The sequence below is a fragment of the Ilyonectria robusta genome (assembly GCF_021365365.1).
Source record: "Ilyonectria robusta strain PMI_751 chromosome Unknown BGZ61scaffold_12, whole genome shotgun sequence".
Classification (NCBI taxonomy): Eukaryota; Fungi; Ascomycota; class Sordariomycetes; order Hypocreales; family Nectriaceae; genus Ilyonectria; species Ilyonectria robusta.
Window position 1 is genome coordinate 1,043,915 of NW_025764446.1, and position 14,681 is coordinate 1,058,595.

The 14,681-nt window shown below is 54.9% G+C and overlaps 8 protein-coding genes across 8 annotated transcripts; 4 read left to right on the top strand and 4 right to left on the bottom strand.

Annotated features, from left to right (window-relative positions):
• Positions 1–122: 122 nt before the first annotated feature.
• On the bottom strand, positions 123–1,076 carry BGZ61DRAFT_589378 (Rhodanese-like domain-containing protein). Its single transcript, XM_046256574.1, has 2 exons — positions 846–1,076; positions 123–748 (listed from the first exon to the last, which is right to left on the bottom strand). Exons 1-2 carry the CDS (start codon positions 1,009–1,011, stop codon positions 423–425), a joined length of 492 nt encoding a protein of 163 aa, XP_046103368.1. The 5' UTR covers positions 1,012–1,076; the 3' UTR covers positions 123–422.
• A 267-nt stretch (positions 1,077–1,343) lies between these two features.
• BGZ61DRAFT_354087 (histone acetyltransferase complex protein) lies at positions 1,344–3,063 on the bottom strand (the record flags this gene model as incomplete). The annotated part of the gene is made up of 2 exons (XM_046240580.1): positions 1,344–2,846; positions 2,971–3,063. 2 exons carry the CDS (start codon positions 3,061–3,063, stop codon positions 1,344–1,346), a joined length of 1,596 nt encoding a protein of 531 aa, XP_046103369.1.
• Positions 3,064–3,851: 788 nt separating this feature from the next.
• Positions 3,852–4,480, bottom strand: BGZ61DRAFT_454056 (uncharacterized protein). The gene has a single exon (XM_046246150.1). It carries the CDS (start codon positions 4,469–4,471, stop codon positions 3,965–3,967), a length of 507 nt encoding a protein of 168 aa, XP_046103370.1. The 5' UTR covers positions 4,472–4,480; the 3' UTR covers positions 3,852–3,964.
• On the top strand, positions 4,470–6,082 carry BGZ61DRAFT_454057 (galactose-1-phosphate uridyl transferase). Its single transcript, XM_046246151.1, has 4 exons — positions 4,470–4,845; positions 4,895–4,946; positions 5,000–5,135; positions 5,192–6,082. Exons 1-4 carry the CDS (start codon positions 4,745–4,747, stop codon positions 6,058–6,060), a joined length of 1,158 nt encoding a protein of 385 aa, XP_046103371.1. The 5' UTR covers positions 4,470–4,744; the 3' UTR covers positions 6,061–6,082.
• BGZ61DRAFT_454059 (uncharacterized protein) lies at positions 6,083–6,927 on the bottom strand. Its single transcript, XM_046246152.1, has 2 exons — positions 6,717–6,927; positions 6,083–6,650 (listed from the first exon to the last, which is right to left on the bottom strand). The coding sequence occupies exons 1-2, from the start codon at positions 6,777–6,779 to the stop codon at positions 6,201–6,203; spliced, it is 513 nt and encodes a 170-aa protein (XP_046103372.1). The 5' UTR covers positions 6,780–6,927; the 3' UTR covers positions 6,083–6,200.
• Positions 6,928–7,195: 268 nt separating this feature from the next.
• Positions 7,196–8,257, top strand: BGZ61DRAFT_354560 (uncharacterized protein; the record flags this gene model as incomplete). The annotated part of the gene is made up of 2 exons (XM_046240624.1): positions 7,196–7,339; positions 7,406–8,257. The coding sequence occupies 2 exons, from the start codon at positions 7,196–7,198 to the stop codon at positions 8,255–8,257; spliced, it is 996 nt and encodes a 331-aa protein (XP_046103373.1).
• A 714-nt stretch (positions 8,258–8,971) lies between these two features.
• On the top strand, positions 8,972–13,292 carry BGZ61DRAFT_354400 (Non-repetitive/WGA-negative nucleoporin C-terminal-domain-containing protein; the record flags this gene model as incomplete). Its single annotated transcript, XM_046240609.1, has 3 exons — positions 8,972–9,338; positions 9,389–12,534; positions 12,585–13,292. 3 exons carry the CDS (start codon positions 8,972–8,974, stop codon positions 13,290–13,292), a joined length of 4,221 nt encoding a protein of 1,406 aa, XP_046103374.1.
• Positions 13,293–13,498: 206 nt separating this feature from the next.
• On the top strand, positions 13,499–14,513 carry BGZ61DRAFT_49875 (uncharacterized protein). Its single transcript, XM_046251319.1, has one exon. It carries the CDS (start codon positions 13,705–13,707, stop codon positions 14,341–14,343), a length of 639 nt encoding a protein of 212 aa, XP_046103375.1. The 5' UTR covers positions 13,499–13,704; the 3' UTR covers positions 14,344–14,513.
• The last annotated feature ends 168 nt before the right edge of the window (positions 14,514–14,681 follow it).

The window sequence follows — 14,681 nt, forward strand, 5'->3', positions numbered from 1 at the left end:
TAGTTGGTCTGGGTAATGAGACGAACGCTTGATGGACGGTTGAACGAGGCCTTGTGTTGGTGAAGGCAAGGCTTGATAAGCTCGTGCTTTTTGACGAGATAGTATGGCAGTGAAGTTATATGGGGTGGAAAAATTTATTTAACAAGGGCAGGATGGTCTTGGTTTATATATGGCGGATTGGACCTGTCTGACCTGGATATCCAAGTTGCCTTTACTCCACGACTTTGACTGCACGGCCTTGATGGGGTAGAAACCTTCTCCTTTATACCCGTTTGACACAATTCCGTACTCAGATGGCTCAGAAATTCTGCCCAACCCGGCAAACCGTAATCCTCACATACATGTCCACAAACCGTGACCCTGATGAATCGATCCCTAACTCCCCACAGCCCACAACCCATGACCCAACCAGTCCCCGACGCCTAGTAGTTCTCCCACAACTCCTTGCGATAACCCTCCGTGAGCCTCTCATCCGTGCCATACACCTCCTGCCACCCCTGGAACCCGCCATCCAACACCAGCACCTCCTGACCCTCCGCGCCTTTGGGTGTCTCGCCCATGGCGCGCAACAGTCCGTCCCGCTCGCGCAGGTACTTGAGCGCCGCGCTGGGCCCGCGGATCTGGCTCAGCGCGCAGTGGAAGACGACCGTCTTCTTGTCCTTGAGGTTGCGCACCAGGGTGGCCATCATGGCGTCCAGCGTGTGGGCGGGCACGTTGGTGCACCCTTTGATGTGGCCGCCGAGGTAGTCTTGCCAAAGTTAGATCTCGCCATCGTGAATATAGGAGATAGGGTCAAGGGGTTGGAGGTATGGAGGGCGAGCCGCAAGGGTGGCGGGCAGACTTACCGTCATCTCGGACATCGACGATGGCAAAGGTTGTCTCCTTGGCTTCGCGCTCATCTAGAATCTTCTCGGAGAGCGACTTGGCCGATACTCGGCGGATATCGGCGATTGTGGTCATTGTGCGAACCGAGTTTAGAGCTGATTTGCGGAACCTAGAGAATAGTTGCATGGAGAAGAGAGTGAGGAATAAACAGGGCTTGAAGTTCACCGGCCAAAGATGGATGAGAGGGACTGCTCCACTGTAGAAAACTACCCGTCCAGCAATGGTGGGGGTTAACTTGGTGTACGCGGGGTAGCTAAACCCAACATCGCCAACGAGCGTACAGTGTGGTTCACGCATTTACTCAACGTGCAGTTCCGTAGGATCGTGAATTTCTTGTATACAGAAAGCAATCCCCTGCTCACGGGGTAATATACTACAAAGCCATGTTCCAAAAGACAGCCATTTCCGTTGAACGCTTCCTCGCCAGTTCCAGTACAGGGTATTCGTAACATCCGTTCTCACGCCTTGCCCACCCACCCAGAGTTGATAAAGAAGTCAAATATTCTTCCGCCTTTCTGGGAATCTAGCCGACAAATCTCCTTGGCCTGCTTCTTTTTCAAGGTACCATTAGTCTTGAGAGCTTCTTTGAGGATCTGCTCCTTGATCATCAGGTATGGCTTTGGCTGCAGCCGGATCACCTCGCACAGCTTAGCCTCCTCGGGAGTGAGGAGGTGGAGGTCTGGTGCACTATCCTCACTTAGTGGCATGGGTTGCACGCCAGAAATAGGCTGAGGGGCGAATTTCTGTTTGGGTGGCACATGCCCATTCACGCCGTTGACACCATTCACACCATTGACGCCATTGGTATGCCCATTAGTCAAGGGTTTGGTATCGCCATTGACTTCGCCGTTTGTCGTTATCGCCGTCGGCGTCGTCGTTGCCGTCGCTGGTCGGATGGGAAGTTCGGGGGCTACGAGCAGCGCAGCTCCGCTCGGTGGTTCTGGGGCGATTGGCTGCTTCGATCGTTGAGCCGAGGCCAGGCGCTCACGGTCCATGGAGCCCATGGGTATCGACTTCTGGACACGATTTGTCTTGTCCAGTTCGTATTTCTCGCCGCTCTTGAGATCTCCGATACGATTGGCTCGCCACTCTTGGAGTTGCACAATGGCTTGCCGCAAGTTGAGCTCATCCAGGAGACCTTGGTTGAGGTTCTCAAAATCGTCGTGGTTCATCATTCGGGCGAAGGGTTTGGCCTTTTGAAGCAAGTCCTTCTCTTCCTTGGTTCGCTTCTTCTCAATTTTGGTATTCTCCCGATAATCTAAGAGGACATGCTCGAAGATGACCTTCTTGCGCTCCACACGCTGCGTCAATCGGCAATTGTAAATGTCCATGACGGTCAGCTTCAGCTCCATTTCCGGCTCGAGCTCGCCAGTTCGTGGATTTAAGCCATCGCCGGGGTCGAACTGCATCAGCTGTACAGCCTCTTCGGCCTCATTGGCATATTCCGTCTCGAACTCGAGACGACCAGGCATGTAGCCTTGAATTTCGTGACAACTTGGTACACTAGCCGTCGGTTTCGTCTTGGGTTGTAGTGCGGGCGCATTCTTGGCGGCTTCCCTCCTTTCTTCTATTCGCCTCTTCTTTCGTGATTGGAATTCTTCTCGGGGAATCTCATTGGCCAGCTCGCAGTCGTGGGGGCTGCAGCGCTTTGGGAGGGGAAAGGCAGGGGAGTCGACGAATGTCTTGAGGTAGTGTTCGCGGACCTCATCTTTTTCACGGAATCCTCCTATATGATCTGCGATATCTGCCCAGGAACCCAGGCCGTAAATTTCGGCACCCTCGAGAAGGAGTAGTTCTTCATCAGCCCCCCAATCCTGGTCAAATATGGGGAAGGAGTTCTGTTCGATGACGCGGAATGCATGGGTCGCCGGGTTGTGCGCATTACGAGCTTCGCCTTTAGAGAAGCATGAGACGCAAAGATCGAATTCGCTACAGGCAGGATCGGCACATCGAATGCGGACCTATATTGATATCATCACCACTGTTAGAACAGCTTCATTTGATATTGGAAATAATAGCCGGAGTTTTGCCGGGCTGCCTGGACACGTCCGATGACGGTCCGGAAGCCAGGAGAAGGCCACTCACAGTAGATGTAATATCGGAAGAGCACACGTCGCAAACGTATTTGACTCCTCCTTCACCCCCTCTCGTGACAGTCTTCTTGCGTATGACGCCCATCTCGTCCTGCTATCTTGCCGGGCGGGGAGCTTGATGACGCCCCCCCTGCTCGAGTCGCACCACCAAGCTGGAGACGGCTGCGGGCGCGACGGCGGCGGAAATGCGGTCTCTTCGGGATGCGCAAATGGTATGCAAGGTAATGCGACGCGAATTTCGATGGAAAGGGCGGCTTCGGGGTTGTGGTTGATGATGATGTGATGGGCTGTTGTCGCTTGAGGTTGGGATGTTTGGGCGCTTCACGGCCTTGGATGGATCCCGTAATAGGGCGAAGTGCGCCTCCTCCAGCAGGTCCAGAGCTGGGGGCCAGCACCAACGCTGGGGTTTGGCGCGCCCCACGCTCGGACCAAGTTCTTTCAGCTTGGAAATCGGGACAGTCACGTGACTCACGATGATATCACTGGAGATCAGGGTAACGCGATGGTAGGGAGAAGGGAACAACGTATGGGTATTTTGGATAGGAAGATGTTTAAAAAACATGGAGACGGATTTATTAATCATTGGCTCGATACTCGAGAAGTCGACTCGTTGCGGGCCGTGAACGGCGATATTTCCCACTAGTATTGTATTGCAAGTAGTCTCTGTCTTTCCCCTCCCGAATCTAAAGCTCCAAAACATCGAATTACTTGATTTGACCAGGGCACTACAGGAGCAACTTGCAAGCTCTTTGCACACTTTGGCACCTGTCAGACTTCTAATCTCCGGCTTCCATATATGAGGCATGCAGATGCATTGTAGACCAGGGGCGTGTATCACTGTGGAGAATATGAAGATCTAGTAACATATGTTCATGGCTATCTTAATACCTGTTACTGATTCGTGGACAAAACAGAATCTAGGTACCTTGGTTGGTTGCGCTTAATTGATTCTTAGGTAGCCACTCGATCAGATTGTGCTAGTCACCTTAGCATCGGGGGTTCCTTGACCACAAGCAAGCGCGAGAAACATCACGTGGCTCGGGACCACCGCGTCCGCCATGAGACCCCGCCATTTTCGGACAAGAATGAAGCGAGGTTTGGTCGGAGAGCAGCTTATGAGAGGAGGGTAGAGATACCCAATTACTCCCTGATTGCTCTAATTCCGGTCTATTTATCTCCCGGTACCATTGGGTTGAATGAATGATGTTCAATGTTAAGGAACCCGTTGGTTGGCTGTCCGAGAGATGCGGCCACGCACCAATCACGGCTTCATTGATACGCAATCGCATGAGCAATGTGATGCCAATTGTCAACCAGCTCTTTCCTAGCGCCGGAGCCGGTATATCGGCACCGGAACCGGTCGGTGAATCACCCGGGCCCCGGTGGGCTCGCCTGCTGGGGAGATCCAAGTCGATCTTAAGGCCAGCGCATGGGGTGAAGCAGGTGGAGGAGGAACCCCACGTCATGCTCGCCCGTTTCTTCGCCGAGAACATCGCCGAGGCGGCTCCAGTGACCATACCCAGGGAGGCTGTTTAAGCGCACCACCCATCTAAGAGCCCGTTTGCCACGAGAGTTATTTTCCCAACTGCCCTTCTTCTCATCTGTCCGACTGTCTCTGAAATATTTTTAACTCATCCATACACTTCACCTTGGACATTGTGTGCAGAACTGCCCCAAGTCGCCGGCGTTCTCTGAAAAGAACCCCTCCTCTCATCTGATCTTTCACCCACGCCTCCATACCACGCCACGCCGTCATCTCAACAGCCATGCCTGACCAAATTCTCGACGACATCTCCCACCGGAGGTACAACCCGCTGACGGATTCCTGGCTTCTGGTTTCCCCTCACCGAACAAAGCGACCCTGGCAGTGAGTTACATTTTAAGATTTGGCCTGCCACAGCCGCTGACATTTATAGGGGACAGCAAGAACCTGACATCGCAGCTGAGCTGCCTGAATACGACCCGAAGGTGCGTCAGCGATAAATATACACCCAAATGATTGCGCCATCTGACTGTGTTAGTGCTATTTGTGCCCAAGGAACGCGCGTGCGGCGGGCGATGAGAACCCAGACTATGAAAATACGTTTGCCTTTGTCAACGACTACAGCGCCGTCAAGGAGCAGCAGCCCGACTATGCGGACGAAGCCTCTTCTGATGGTGCGTTGATTTTCCCAGCCTCATGCTCTCTTGACTCGAGCTAATGATAGAGACAGACCTGGAATCTCTCCTTCTCAGGGCGCAGGGTGTCAAGGGAGTGTGCTATGTCCTCACTTTCTCCCCAAAGCACCATCTCACTCTAGCCGACATGCCTGGAGAGGAGATCCTTCCCGTTATCGAGCACTGGACGCGCATCTACGCCAACCACCTCTCCAAATCGAACCCGCTCGCCGCTGCAGCCGAAAAGCTCACCCTCTCTCTACCTAAGGACGCTGCCCCGTCCCCCAAGGAGGATTACAGGTACATGCAGATCTTTGAGAACAAGGGCGCTGCCATGGGTTGCTCAAACCCCCACCCCCACTGCCAAGTCTGGACGACGTCCACTATGCCCGAGGAGCCTGGAAAGGAACTCGTGCAGATGACCAAGTACCGCGCTCAACACGGCGGCCGACACCTGCTGGAGGACTACGTCAAGCTGGAATTGGCCAAGGAGGAGCGTGTTGTCTGGCAGAACGAGTCGTTTGTGGTCGTGTGTCCTTGGTGGGCTGTCTGGCCCTTTGAGGTTCTCATTCTCCCCAAGCGCCATATCCGATCCCTCGTCGACTTCAAGGATGAGGAGAGACTCCAGTTTGCCGAGGCGATCCAGGAAGTGACCAGGAGATACGATAACCTGTTTGAGTGCAGCTTCCCCTACAGCTCCGGACTCCACCAAGCACCTCTGGAGGGAACCGCTGAGGAGATTGAGAACGCGTACTTCCACATGCACTTCTACCCTCCTCTGCTGCGATCCGCTACCGTCAAGAAGTTTTTGGTCGGCTACGAGCTCATGGCCGAGCCCCAGCGAGATATTACCCCTGAACAGGCCACTCTCCGATTGCGTAACTGCGGAGGAGAGCTCTACCGAAACAACTCGGCACAATCTTGAGAACAATTAGATAGAATAAACCAAGACCATTTCTCCATCTCTATTAATCCGCGAGATCTACTCTAGATCTACCGATACTGGGTAACCTTGCCCTCGGCCATTGGCTGTCCGTGCCTTCAAATTGAAAGGGATATTATCGTCTAGTTGAACTCGACATAGTGATCGCGAACCAGGGGCATCCAGATCAACGAAAGCGTCGCTAGAGTGAAGGGGAACATCTGGGGAACGCCAAAAGTCATGCTCTTGAAGATGAATAGCTCCGTGGCAAAGTGTCCCAAAGCCACAATGTACGTCCAGTAGGCAATCGTGTAGACGGGGCCGATGTGCAGGTTGTAGGCCGCGTAGCAGCGCACAATGCAGGTAATTAGGGTCCAGGTGCCGAAGAGGCGGCCAGCGAGGGGGGTCAACTGGTCGGTGGCCTTGGGATCGTTCTGGGCGGGGATGAGCTTCGAGGTCGAGTCCTCGGGCTCGAACTTGGCCGTTCTCGCGGGGAGCTTGGGGTTTCGGATAAAGCGACCGTTATAGACTCGTCGGGAGAAGTGTAGGGTTGCATAACTCTGCAGAGAGTTGCCGATTGAGGTGAGGGAAAGCTGGAAGCGGTCAGCACGGGTACCCAATGGACGAACGGCTATGTTGGGTTGGGTGGGATGGCTTACGATGATCATGTAATACGGCAGGATGCCCTTTGCCTCGGGGAGGATCGACTTGAGGAAGTCCATAGTAGATGTGCGAGACGAGGGCGTTCGAGGAAGTTGAATTGAAGGTGCAGCGGAATGGATTGAGCTCAAATGTAAGGAGGTAATGATGTCAAGTGCTTAGATGGAGTCTAAGGTGATTATTTCAAGTCGGGTACGGGACAGCCGTAGGCGGCTCCTGCCGAGAGACTGCTGCGGGCGCGTATTCGTACCTGCCCGAGACTTCCCACTAACGGAAGAAGCTTGGGCCACCCGCAGCTGCCCCAACAAGTGTCAGGGGTTAGTAGTGGCCTAGAAATTATTGAGCAGGACCGAGGGGCAGATTTAGCAGTTTCTCAACGGGTGGCTTCAGATCACTTCCCCCCGGTTTGCAGACCTCTTTTTGACCACCACCATCCGTATCCACACGATCCATTCGGCATCAACACGCCAGCCAAGTCATGGATGCCGTCGTGGATTTCCTCCAGCGCGTGCCGCAGCCTGTCCAGTGGGGACTGGCTGGCATCGGCGCCTTCGTCCTGAGCACCAAGTTCCTGAGCTATCTCCAGCTCGTGCTCAGCGCCTTTGTGCTGGGAGGCACCAACGTGAGTGCTGCAGCGTCCCTTTCCCCCCCATATTACAATGCAATTGCTAATGTTATTTTGTCCCAGCTCCGAAAGTATGGCAAGCCCGGTACCTGGGCTGTCGTCACTGGCGCCTCCGATGGCCTGGGCAAGGAATACGCTCTGCAGCTTGCCGCCAAGGGCTTCAACCTTGTTCTTGTTTCCCGAACCCAATCGAAGCTGGATACTCTCGCCGATGATATCAAGAAGAGCAAGGATGTTCAGATCAAAACTTTGGCTATGGACTTCTCGAAGGATAACAACGAGGACTACGACCGTCTCAGTCAGCTTATCCAGGGCCTGGATGTCGGCATTCTGATCAACAATGTCGGCCAGAGTCACAGCATGCCCGTGTCATTCCTGGAGACTTCTCGGGAGGAGCTCCAGAGCATCGTCACCATCAACTGCATGGGCACGCTGAAGGTCACCCAGGTTGTGGCCCCGATTCTGAAGCAGCGCAAGAGCGGCCTCATCCTGACCATGGGTTCCTTTGCCGGCTGGACCCCTACCCCCTACCTCGCTACTTACTCCGGCAGCAAGGCTTTCCTCCAGCAGTGGAGTGTTGCCCTCGCTTCTGAGCTTGCTGATGACAACGTTGATGTTTACCTTGTCCTGAGCCATCTGGTCACCACTGCCATGAGCAAGGTCCGCCGTGCCAGCCTTCTCGTCCCCAATGCTCGCCCCTTTGTCAAGTCTGCCCTTGGAAAGATCGGCCTTGGCGGATATCAGGCGGCACCCAACACCTACACCCCCTGGTGGAGTCACGCCTACATGCTGTGGTTCATTGAGAACATCCCTGGTGCCAACGGTTCCATCACCATCGGGCAGAACAAGAAGATGCACATCGATATCCGACGGAGAGCTCTCCGCAAGCAGGCTCGTGAGGCCAAGCAGCAGTAAACACATGAACCTGGAGATATCTGGGTGGAGAGAAGGATTATGAAGGGTGGATTAGGTGACAAGTTGCGACGAAAATACAAGCAATGACCCTCTCTGGGTCATTTGATGTACACGGAATGGGAGATGCTGGGATGACAACATTATAATTAGAGGGAAGTTATCTGGTGGAGGCGAACTGTAGGAAGTAGTATGTCTAGTCGATCATGGGCGCCGTCTTGGGAGCATTGCAGCTTACTTTGGTCCAAAGCAAAGACTTTGATGAATGCAACCTTTACCTATTGATACTGCAAATGAATGCGACCTCGCCAATTTAACTTTTAAGACGCGCCTCTGTTTTGAAATAGCCTTGCTTTGTTCTCGAAGGCTTTGTGGTGGTTAATGTCTTCCTCAGCCTTGCGCCCGAAATGGTCCTAGCGCCCAGCCCCCAGTCGCGAAAAATCCGTGCTCCAGCCAGCCTCCCCAAGCTCTCGTCTGAAATTGTTTACGGCGTGCACCTCTGCCCCTGCAAACCATCGCGAGCCCGACGACGACGTGACGAAACCGACATTGACGAGGCTCATCCCGCGACGCGAACGATTTGGGACCGCCATCACACGATTTGCGACTCCCCTTCTTCACGCGTCCCCTATATGACCTGCCGACCGGTGCTGCCTACTCGACGGGATTGGTGAAGCTGCACTCTAGGCCCCGGCGAGGGTCGTTCTGCTGGCCATCATGTCGTTTCCCCAGACCACTCCGGTGCGGCCGGTGCCCGGCGCCTTCTTGAACACGCCGGCCGTTGCCTCGAGATTCCAGGCGGGCTCTGATCCCGTGCGCCGCCAGCTGTTCGCTGGGTCGGAGGCCAACCCGCAGCCTATGGGCGTCGGAGCGAAGACTTCGACCACCACGACTACATCTCGAAGCGTGGCTCTCACAACCGCCTCTTCCTCCAAGACAACTACTAGCGACGGCCTCGTGGTGCCGAGCGTCCTACCTCCTCCTCGCTCTGAGAATGTGCCTCCCGTCGTCAAGGCGGCCAAGGCCATCAACTCTTTCCTACAGGCAGACGAGCGCTTCCCAGACCTGGATTCATACTGCAGACGTAGGTTTTCGCGCAAATTTGTTGACACCATGTGCTAATCAGCGCGACAGAGGGCGCATCCTCCGAGTACGATGTCGAAACCGCAGATTCTCCCGTGGCCCCATTCCACAAGACCCAAATGTACCCGATCCCGAACCAAGTCTTTGATCACTACAACGCCGGTGAGCTTCAGACACTCATGGGTCTCTTTGCTGAGATCAATCATGCATGGGTCGTCATCGACAACTCGCTCTTCCTCTGGGATTACACACACCCCGACCCCGAACTCATTGGCTTCGAGGACCAGCCCCATACCATCCACGCCGTCGCGCTTGTGCCCCCGAAACCTGGCATCTTTGTCAACACTATCACGCACATTTTGGTGGTCGCTACTTCTTCGGAAATGATCTTGCTCGGTGTGTCTGCCACTGATACTCCCGCTGGGACGAAGGCGGTGTCCCTCTACCAGACGAAGATGCTCTTGCCATTGCGCGGCAACGATGTTCGCGTGATTACTGGATCTGCCAACGGCCGAATCTTCTTCGGTGGAAGCAGCGATATCGATATCAATGAACTCTACTATCAATCTGAGGAGAAGTGGTTTTCGAACCGGTGTGGTAAGATCAACCATACGAATCCCGGCTGGTCTTCAGTTGTCACCTTGCAATCGGGCTTCTGGTCACAAAAGTCTCCCGAGCACCTGGTCGACATCGTCATTGATGACTCGCGAAACCTCGTCTACACCCTGTCGAGCAGATCGACTATCCGCACATATCACATGGAGGCGCCCGATCGGTTGAACAAGGTCATCGAGAAGGAAAAGGTGCATTGTCTTAGAGACATTGCCCACATGATTAGCCACTCGAAGCTCCTGAACGACCGAGCCACCATCGTTGCTATCAGTCCCATTTCTAAGCAGGAAGCGTCGAAGCTTCATCTGATGGCTCTCACCAACACGGGCTGTCGCCTCTTCTTCAGCGCCACCAACGCTTCCTCCTACCTCTACGGCTCTCAGTCCAACATGGCACCGCAGAGCATGCAGGTCCAGTTCATCAAGTTCCCCCCAAGCCAGAACCCCCGACGATCTGGCTACGCTGGAGGTGAAACCTTGACTGACCTGGAGTCTTCAATGCTAACCTACAGCCGACAGGGCGCCCGATTTGCCCCTGGATACTTTTTGGATTTCGTCAGCAAAGAGTCAAACCCCAACGCCGATTCTCTCTTCGTTTCTGGGCCAGAGACTGGCCGTATTAAGGAAACATCGCCGACTACGCCCCTGAAATACTTTGAGAATGCTAGCTGGATCGATATCGGTAGCCGAGCCGAGGCTGTTGGTCTCATTACGAAGCCCTTCTCTGCGGCTGGACAACCCTTTGGCTTTGGTAACGAGCTCGCTGTTCAATTTGACGACCCTCCTAGCGAGTTTGCTGTCCTAACCAACACCGGTGTTCACATTATTCGACGAAGAAGGTTCGTGGATATCTTTGCGTCCGCCATCCGAGGGGCCGTGGGAGATGAGGGATACGAACAGGTGTGCCGGCGATTTATTCAGCTCTATGGTCGCGTGGAAACTGTTTCGACCGCCTTGGCGGTGGCTTGCGGCCATGGTGGCGATTCGAGGCCAGGCGCAGCCCGCGCCATCGACCAGGCAACAGAGGACCGCGCGAGATCGGTTTTTGTCGACTTCGGTGGGCAGCCTACCATTACGGAGACTGATGGTGCATCTCTGACTACCGACTCGGTCAGATTGTCCTCCCGACATGACGCCCTGGCCGTTTACCTCGCCCGCTTGATTCGCAAGCTCTGGAAGGCTGCCGTTATCAAGCCCGGCGTGTCGCCCACTGGTGGTGTCATCATAAACTCAACCATTCCTCTTTCAAAGCTGAGCACTGTTCAAGAGAACTTGGAGCGATTGAGGCGATTCCTTGATTCCAACCGGGGGTTGATTCAGGGCTTGTCAGGCCCATCAGACCTGCAGCATGTCTCAAGTCGCCAAGAAGAGGTTGCCTTGCAGGCTGAGCACCAAGCTCTTCATGCTCTGCAGAAGCTGATGGAGAGCATCTCTGAGGGCATCTCTTTCGTACTCATGCTCTTTGATGAGCGTGTGGCCGACATCTTTACCCGTCTTGACGATACCGCTCGTCAGCAGCTGAAGGATCTCACCTACGAAAAACTTTTTTCACAGGCGGATGGCAAGGACCTTGCTAAACTACTCGTGAAGGCGATTGTTAACCGCAATATTGAGAGTGGCTCGAACGTGGAGACTGTTGCCGACGCCTTGCGACGGAGGTGTGGTAGCTTCTGCAGCCCCGACGACGTGGTCATCTTTAAAGCGCAAGAACAACTCAAGCGCGCCTCGGACCAACCCCCCAACACCAGCCAGTCTCGAAGCCTCCTGCACGAGAGCTTGAGGCTCTTTGAAAAGGTCGCCGGCAGCCTGACGTTTGCCAACCTCCAGGGCGCTGTGACGCAGTACGTCGACCTCAAGTACTATGCCGGGGCGATTCAGCTCTGCCTGGTCGTTGCCCGGGAAAAAGACCGGGGTAACACAGCCTTGTCATGGATTAACGATGGCAAACCGTCAGCTGATCCCAGGGCGAACGCCTTCAACGACAGGAAGCGCTGCTACGATATGATCCATGATGTCCTGCGCCATCTGGATGCTGCATCAAGCAGTGAGCCTGAGATGATTGACGGCAGGTTGACGTTGATCGCCACCAAAAGGCTTGAGGCCTACGATGTGGTGAATGGGTCAGATGACGAGGTGTTCCACTTTGACCTGTACGAGTGGTACATCCAACAGGGCTGGACGGGCAGAATTCTAGCCATTGAGTCTCCTCACGTTATTACCTTCCTTCAGCGTCTTGCTGGCACCAACGTGGAACACGCTGATCTGCTCTGTCGCTTCTACACCAACCGGAGTCGCTTCTTTGACGCTGCCGAGGTCCAGGCCCAGCTGGCCAACTCAGACTTCCCTATTGGCATCAAGGACCGAATTAGACTGCTTAGTCTTGCCAAGGCGAATGCCAATGTTGCGACCAGTGGCGTGAGCCGACAGCAGCAGCAGCTTCTCAACCACGAGGTCACAGAGTTGCTGGAGATTGCGCACATTCAGGATGACCTTTTGGAGAGGCTGAAGGCGGATGAGCGAATTGACTCGGATAGGAAGGTGGAAATCCAAGTGGCTCTCAAGGGCAAGATCCAAGGTCTTTCAGAGGTAAGACATCTAATCTTGGCGGCAAGGATTCGTGGCTTACAATATCACAGCTGTTCAACGACTATGCCGACCAAGCCGGCTACTATGACCTGTGTCTGCTCATCTACCATGCTGCCGACTACCGAAACCATATGACAATCTCGGGCACATGGAGCAACCTGATTCAGCAGACCCATGACGAGATCATGTCCCGGCTGGAGAACTCGGAACCAGGAATGCCCTCACCCCCACTCCCTTACGAGTCTGTAACAAGCAAGATCCAGAATATTGCGCACCGCACATCGCTCGACAGTTTCATCTTCCCCATCCAGACCCTACTCCCTGAGCTATGTCGATACGCTGTGGCGTATCAGCAGGACACCACCATCGGTGCTGATCCTACCTGGCCAGTTCAGCTCTTCTTGACCCTGGGCGTATCCCACGACATGATTGTGCGTGTGCTTGAAAATATATTTGACACACAGGACTACGGCTTCAGCGGCTCTGTGCGAAACCGCATTATCGAGTTGATTGTCTTCGTAGTCAACGACTGGTCCGCGGAAGTTCGCAGACGGGGTGGTGGCGGAAAGGGCGGGTCAATTGGCCCGTCGGTTGTCGAGCTTCTCAAGCGGTGCGACGCGGCGCTGCCCCCACCCGGGCATGGGAACAATCTGGGCGGAGCGGACCTAGCGGATGTTAGACGTGTGCTCAAGGCGTTGAAGCGGGAGGTGGATGGATTGGCGCAGCGGGTGCCAACGGGCACCCTCAGGTTCGCCTGAACGGAGCCCAAGACAGCCCGAGGGGAAGGCCGAGGGGAAGGCCAAGGAATAGAAAGGAAGCTTGAGTAAAGGAGGCTTGAGTGGCGTGTTTCTGTGTGTTACGGTTGATGGATATGTTACAGGCGCCAATGGCATGGTCGTGCGTTGTACAGACAGGTCAGGTTTATTGTTGTAATTATACAAGTACATGGGGGGGATTCATAGCCCGTTCCCCAGGGAAAGCAAAGCAAAGCAAAGCAAGGAAATAAGAAAGGAAAGATTGCGAATGTCCGAGGCTTTGAAGGATGAAACCCACAACAGCCTCACCTGGCCCTCACCGTGTACTGCGTACCGACCCTGTCCTAACCCACGCCGTCAGCTCGTGTTCTCGTCTCACCACATCCCCTCCACATCTTTGCTATAAATCTTACCCATGGCGATGATACATCCGGCTGATGGAGGAGGTGGGATGGCTGCCGCCCCGGAGGAAAAGTCTGTAGAGTCACGATCCCACATGGAGCATCCCGCATCGCAAGGCCCTACGCCCCAGAGAAATTGCCCCGTCGCAGGCGCTACGTACGCACTACACCGACGCGCGGGAAGCCAATGCTGCAGCCGGAACCCCCGCAGCCTTCGAATAGCGGCTGCAGGGCGGCGTGTCCATTATTGGCGTGCCCATTATTGTGTGATATATCGCCCACTTGTGCTGGAGGTGAGGCGGACCAACACGCCGCGGTTCGCCTCACTTTTTGGGCCAACGAGCGTCCGGCACCTCACTGAGACAACAAGGCCCTCCGAGCACTGGCGGACGGGGGCTGGATGCGGCTGCAGGGTGACGAGACTTTGCGGCGTCGTAGTCGTATTGCCAGTGAAATTGCCGACGAGGCTCTGGCCGTCCAAGGGGGAGGGGGTTTTGCTCGAGGGCGAGTATAAGTGCGAGACGCGGCCGGCGAAGGAGGGTTGGTTTTGTCCACAACAACGAAGCCCGAAAGGGGCGGATACACCACCACCTCGACAAGATCCACCCCTTCTTCTTTTCTTCTTCCTCTCCTTAATAATACCATCTTCTTAATGATTCTCTCAATTTCCAATGCCTCTGCGTTGCGCTGCTGAGCGAGCCGGCTCCTCGACACCAACACCCACAACACCGCGGCGAGCCAACGCATCCCAATTGCACCATGGCACGCCCACAACAACAAAAACTACGTTGACCACGTTCACCGAACGGCCGGTCGTTTCCTGGCGAGCCCTATAAACCCCATCTCGTCGGGCCCCACGTTTCTGACCGAGCTCCGCGGGGGTTCTGTACATCGCACAACGCGAACCCTCGCGGGCTGGGTCCCCGTGTCGGCCAGGTCTCCCGTAGGCCGGCACGTCTTAATACTGAGAGCGCGATGATAGGCGGACTCT

Excerpts from the sequence above, each read along its gene's own strand:
- BGZ61DRAFT_454056 (XM_046246150.1), bottom strand. The coding sequence starts at position 4,471 with ATGTTCTCGGCGAAGAAACGGGCGAGCATGACGTGGGGTTCCTCCTCC.
- BGZ61DRAFT_589378 (XM_046256574.1), bottom strand. The coding sequence starts at position 1,011 with ATGCAACTATTCTCTAGGTTCCGCAAATCAGCTCTAAACTCGGTTCGC. Across the intron at positions 749-845 it reads CGTCGATGTCCGAGATGACG|ACTACCTCGGCGGCCACATC; the intron begins GTAAGTCTGCCC and ends AACTTTGGCAAG.
- BGZ61DRAFT_49875 (XM_046251319.1), top strand. The coding sequence starts at position 13,705 with ATGGCGATGATACATCCGGCTGATGGAGGAGGTGGGATGGCTGCCGCC.
- BGZ61DRAFT_454057 (XM_046246151.1), top strand. The coding sequence starts at position 4,745 with ATGCCTGACCAAATTCTCGACGACATCTCCCACCGGAGGTACAACCCG. Across the intron at positions 4,846-4,894 it reads CGAACAAAGCGACCCTGGCA|GGGACAGCAAGAACCTGACA; the intron begins GTGAGTTACATT and ends TGACATTTATAG. Across the intron at positions 4,947-4,999 it reads TGCCTGAATACGACCCGAAG|TGCTATTTGTGCCCAAGGAA; the intron begins GTGCGTCAGCGA and ends TGACTGTGTTAG.
- BGZ61DRAFT_454059 (XM_046246152.1), bottom strand. The coding sequence starts at position 6,779 with ATGGACTTCCTCAAGTCGATCCTCCCCGAGGCAAAGGGCATCCTGCCG. Across the intron at positions 6,651-6,716 it reads TGCCGTATTACATGATCATC|CTTTCCCTCACCTCAATCGG; the intron begins GTAAGCCATCCC and ends GACCGCTTCCAG.